The following is a 4614-nucleotide window of genomic DNA, read 5'->3' as shown; positions in this document are numbered from 1 at the left end:
CGTCGCGGCTGCGGTCGCACACGGAGTCGTGGCAGGGCAAGAAGGACTCGAATGAGGACCGCTTCATCGAGATGGTTGGGTCGGCCGCCCTTGGCACCGCGTGAGCCATGAGCGATGAGTGATACACAGCGTAATGACTCCTTAAGGTTGGGATGGGCGCCCTTGGCACGGCCTTCGGTGTCTTCGACGGGCATGGCGGCACGTCCGCCGCAGAGTACGCGGGCAGGCATCAGGAGCCTTCCAGGAGCCTTCCAGGAACCTTCTAGGCACGTTCGCCGCAGAGTACGCGGGCAGGCATCTCCCCAAGAACATCGCGAACGTGTACGTGCAGCGAGGCGGCGGCAAGCGCGACCGCGGCGTCGACCCGCGGCGCCTCCTCGGTGGTGTCGAAGGGAGGAGGCAGGCATTACCGCAGGGGGGGGCTGCAGCAAGCCTTTTCCGGGAGCTTTCCTGCAGGTGCGATGAATGAGTTTATTCATTCGCCGTAATTATTGATTACGCGTCTCGAAGCTCTGTCCTGCAGGTGCGATGGAGGAGGCGTTCCCGCTGACGGACAAGGAGCTGCTGCAGCAGGCACTTCCTAGACACCTCCTAGACACTTCCTAGACACCCCCCAGACACTTCCTAGCTGACGGACAAGGAGCTGCTGCAGCAGGCACTTCCTAGACACTTCCTAGACACTTCCTAGACACTTCCTAGCTGACGGACAAGGAGCTGCTGCAGCAGGCACTTCCTAGACACCTCCTAGACGCCTCCTAGACACTTCCTAGACACCCCCTAGACACTTCCTAGACACCCCCCAGACACTTCCTAGCTGACGGACAAGGAGTCCATGCACCAGTCGAGTAGATTGCTGAGTGAGGAAGTGCCTAGGAAGTGTCTGGGAAGTGTCTGGGAAGTGTCCATGCACCAGTCGAGTAGATTGCTGAGTGAGGAGAGGCTGCTGCTACAGACAGAGAGCGAAAGGGCTTCCCAGGGCCAACACGACGAGCGGAGCTTACCGCTGGTTTGTCGCGCAGGCGCGGCGGAAGGGCTTCTCGGACGGCACCACCGCGCTGCTGCTGCTCGTCTCTGGCAGCGCGATCGAGGAGCTCTCTCTATATCTGTGCCACGTCGGCGACTGCCGCGCCGTGCGGTGCCGCGCGAGGTCTGGGACGCGTCTGGGACGTGTCTAGGAAGTGTCTAGGCGACTGCCGCGCCGTGCTGTGCCGCGGCGGCGCTGCGGTTCGTCTGACGCAGGACCACTTCCTAGACACTTCCTAGACACTTCGTAGACACTTCCTAGAAGGCGGCGCTGCGGTGAGGCTGACGCAGGACCACCGACCGGACAGGGGGGGGGAGGGAGAGTCGGCGAGATTGTGCGAGATTGTGCGAGATTGTGCGAGATTGCCCGCAGGACCACCGGCCGGACCGGAGGGACGAGCAGCGTCGCATCAAGGAGGCTGGCGGCGGCGTCTTCCAGGCGAGAGCTAGTGAGCTAGTTACGGCGAATCGAGGAGCTAGTTAGCCCTGAGGTGGGGGTGGTGGCGGGGGGGGGGGGGGGCTTCCAGTGAGCGTGGGGTACCCGCGGGCAATCTCGCGCGCTCTCTCATCTCTCGGCGAGATCTCCAGGTGAGTGGCATCTGGAGGTGCACCGATGTAAAGGGCGAGATTGTGCGAGATTGTGCGAGATTAGGTGAGTGGCATCTGGAGGTGCACCGATGCAAAGGGCGCCGCGCGCGCACTCGACGCGAAGGCAAAGCTGCACTGGCCACGTCTCGACCCTCTACCTCCCCCTCCCCACGAAAGCGCCACTCCCTGGCACAACAGGCAAGACACTTCCTAGACACTTCCTAGACACTTCCTAGACACTCCCTAGACACTTCCTAGACACTCCCTAGACACTCCCTAGACACTCCCTAGACACTTCCTGGCACAACAGGCGAGCTTCACGGACCACGACTCGACCCTCTAATTAATTAATTCATTAATTAACTAATTAATTAACAGGCGAGCTTCACGGACCACGACTCGACCCTCTACCTCTCGTGCTCTCGCACGCTCGGCTTGCGCTCGGGATGACCGAGCTCGCCCGAGATTGCCCGAGATGACCCGAGATTGCAAGAGAGTAGGCGACCCTGCGCTCAAGATGAACGACGATCGGCCGATCCTCTCCAACGTGCCGGACACGTCCCGCCACGCGCTGCAGCAGGACGACTTGCCTAGGAAGTGTCTAGGAAGTGTCTAGGAAGTGTCTAGGTCCCGCCACGCGCTGCAGCAGGACGATTTGATTAATTATCTGCTAATTGATAGTTAAAATTAATCGTTATTTCACCCGCCACGCGCTGCAGCAGGACGACTTGTTTGTCATCCTCGGGTTCTAACGATTAATAGCAGTTAATTAACTATTAATTAGGACGACTTGTTTGTCATCCTCGGGTGCGACGGCGTCTGGGACGTGCTCACCGACCAGCAGGTTCCTGGACACTTCCTAGACACCTCCTAGACACCTCCTAGACACTTTCTAGACACTTCCTAGACACTTCCTACACACTCCCTAGACACTTCCTAGACACTTCCCTGACGCTTCCTCGCCGACCAGCAGGCGGACGACTGGACACTTCCTAGACACTTCCCAGACCAGCAAGGCCGTCGGCCTCACTCATTCCCAACGGCTGGCTAGTTTGTCCCTCCGGCCCTCGCTGCCCGCAGGCGGTCGACCTTGTCCCGAGCATTGGCCATTAATTAACTACTAACTAACTATTAATTAGGCGGTCGATCTCGCCCTCGAGCATTGGCCGGACCCGTCTGCCGCCTCCGCCGCAATTGTGCGCAAGGCCCTCTCCTCCGGCTCGGGCGACAACCTGACTGCGCAGGCGGTCGGCTAGTGAGCAGTGGGTGATTGATTGGTTCATTCATGCATTACTACTTGCCCTCATTGCCTTAGGTGGTGAGCTTCGGCTCCGTTAATTAGCTGCTAGTTAGCTAGTAATTGACTATTAATTAGGTGGTGAGCTCCGGCGAGTTCCATTAATTAATCACCTATCATTTAGGTGGTGAGCTTCGGCGAGTGGAAGAGAGAGCGGGGCGCGGAGGTGGCCGCGCAGCGAGCGGCGGCGGCCGAGGTCGATGCGAGGATGGTGCGGGTGCCGTTGGTGACTGATGACTTAATTAACTATTAATTAACTATTAATTAGGTCGATGCGAGGATGGTGCGGGGGCCGTTGGTGGCCGATGACTTCAGACCAAGTCATGACTGTATCAGGCGGAGGCGCGGATGGTGCGGGAGCCGTCGACGCGGCCCAAGGTGGAGACGGACGAGGTGGGCGTGTCTAGGAACTGTGTAGGAAGTGTCTGGGACATGTCTAGGTGGAGGAGGACGAGGTTGACATGTTTGCTTGAGCAGTCGAGCCACTACAGTCGGGCCGCTACAGTCGGGCGGCGCCGCGATGCCGTCGAGACCGAGCAGGGGCGGGGGAGGGGCAGCGGGAGGCTTGCTGCACTCGTTTGTACTCGGCCGCGGCGGTCGCGCGGGCGTTTGGGGGGGGGGGGGGGGGGGGGCGGGGATACGACGGGGAGCTAGGAGAGGGGCGAGAGAAGATCCGCGCGCGGCACACGTCGGTCTGTGACACTCTGCGACTGACAGAGGGGGCCGGTACGGACAAACAGGTAAGGTAAGGGGTAATTCGGGACAAATCAGAGCTCTACTTTAAAATGTTTCTCCACGACAAAAAATAAACAGAGATGTGTCCACGCACGACAGTCCCCACGACAGGTGTCCCAGGTCCATGACGGTCGACGCGCATTACCGTTGTGTGTGCGTTGAGGCTTGAGAGCGTTTGTGCGGTGAGTACGTACTACAGCCTACACTCACAGCACCCCTCTCCTAGAGCCGGCTAAGCTCACCCGAGATACTATTACTAATCACACACCTACCAGTCTTGCCGCTAACAGCTAACACGCACATATCTCATCGCCATGATCTACCGCGTTCCGGGCCCCTTGCCCGACCCGCCCAACCGGCTGGCGCGGCGGCGCGGCGGGGCGCGATCGGGGAGCCCATTGCCCTCAAGGGGAGGGGAGCGCGCACGCTGGACGCCAGCCCGCCTCCCTCGGCCCGCGTGCCGCCGCCGGGCGAGCGGCAACACGGCCTCCGGGCAAGCGCAGTGGGCGCCCCCGCGAGCGCCTCGCCCGCCTCTGACGCGCTGGAGATGAACACTTCGATGTAGCGAGAGCCGAGGCTGCGCCGGTCGAGAGCACGCACCGCCCGTTCTGCTTCCCGCCCCGGGAGCTCGGCAAACGCCTCCCCGCTCTTGCGGCCTCGCTCGCGGGTGAGGGCGAGGCGCAAGACGCGGATTGGACCTACGAAGTGTCTCGGAAGTGTCTAGGGAGTGTCTGGGAAGGGCGAGGCGCAAGGCGCGGATTCGACCCCCCGGCGCCGACTCGAACCACCGCTCAACCTGATTGTGAGCCGACCAGGAAGTGTCTGGGAAGTGTCTGGGAAGCGTCTGGGAAGTGTCTGGGCTCAGCCTGATTGCGAAACCGACCAGCCGTCACTACAGTGATGAATGGCCAGCATCCATTCGGAACAGCGCTCCGCCTCGCGCTCAGTGGGGAAGTGTATCGGGAAGTGTC

General features: G+C 60.7%; 2 protein-coding genes across 2 annotated transcripts in view; both read left to right on the top strand.

Moving 5' to 3' along the window:
• Positions 1-104, top strand: part of EMIHUDRAFT_220934 (hypothetical protein) — a gene marked incomplete at both ends in the record, with an annotated part of 1591 nt that extends 1487 nt beyond the window's left edge. The window contains one exon of the mRNA XM_005756862.1: positions 36-104. Coding sequence (XP_005756919.1) covers positions 36-104 — 69 coding nt within the window. The remainder of the gene's footprint in view (positions 1-35) is intronic.
• On the top strand, positions 45-3381 carry EMIHUDRAFT_453828 (hypothetical protein; the record flags this gene model as incomplete). Its single annotated transcript, XM_005756861.1, has 15 exons — positions 45-74; positions 147-202; positions 271-380; positions 524-573; positions 1020-1116; positions 1187-1239; positions 1397-1462; positions 1676-1735; positions 1990-2044; positions 2112-2191; positions 2396-2455; positions 2751-2858; positions 3033-3125; positions 3245-3286; positions 3355-3381. Exons 1-15 carry the CDS (start codon positions 72-74, stop codon positions 3379-3381), a joined length of 960 nt encoding a protein of 319 aa, XP_005756918.1. The 5' UTR covers positions 45-71.
• Between the last annotated feature and the right edge of the window lie 1233 nt (positions 3382-4614).

The sequence above is a fragment of the Emiliania huxleyi genome (assembly GCF_000372725.1).
Source record: "Emiliania huxleyi CCMP1516 unplaced genomic scaffold EMIHUscaffold_94, whole genome shotgun sequence".
In the NCBI taxonomy this organism is placed as follows: Eukaryota; Haptophyta; order Isochrysidales; family Noelaerhabdaceae; genus Emiliania; species Emiliania huxleyi.
This window is presented reverse-complemented; position numbering and strand designations above follow the sequence as displayed.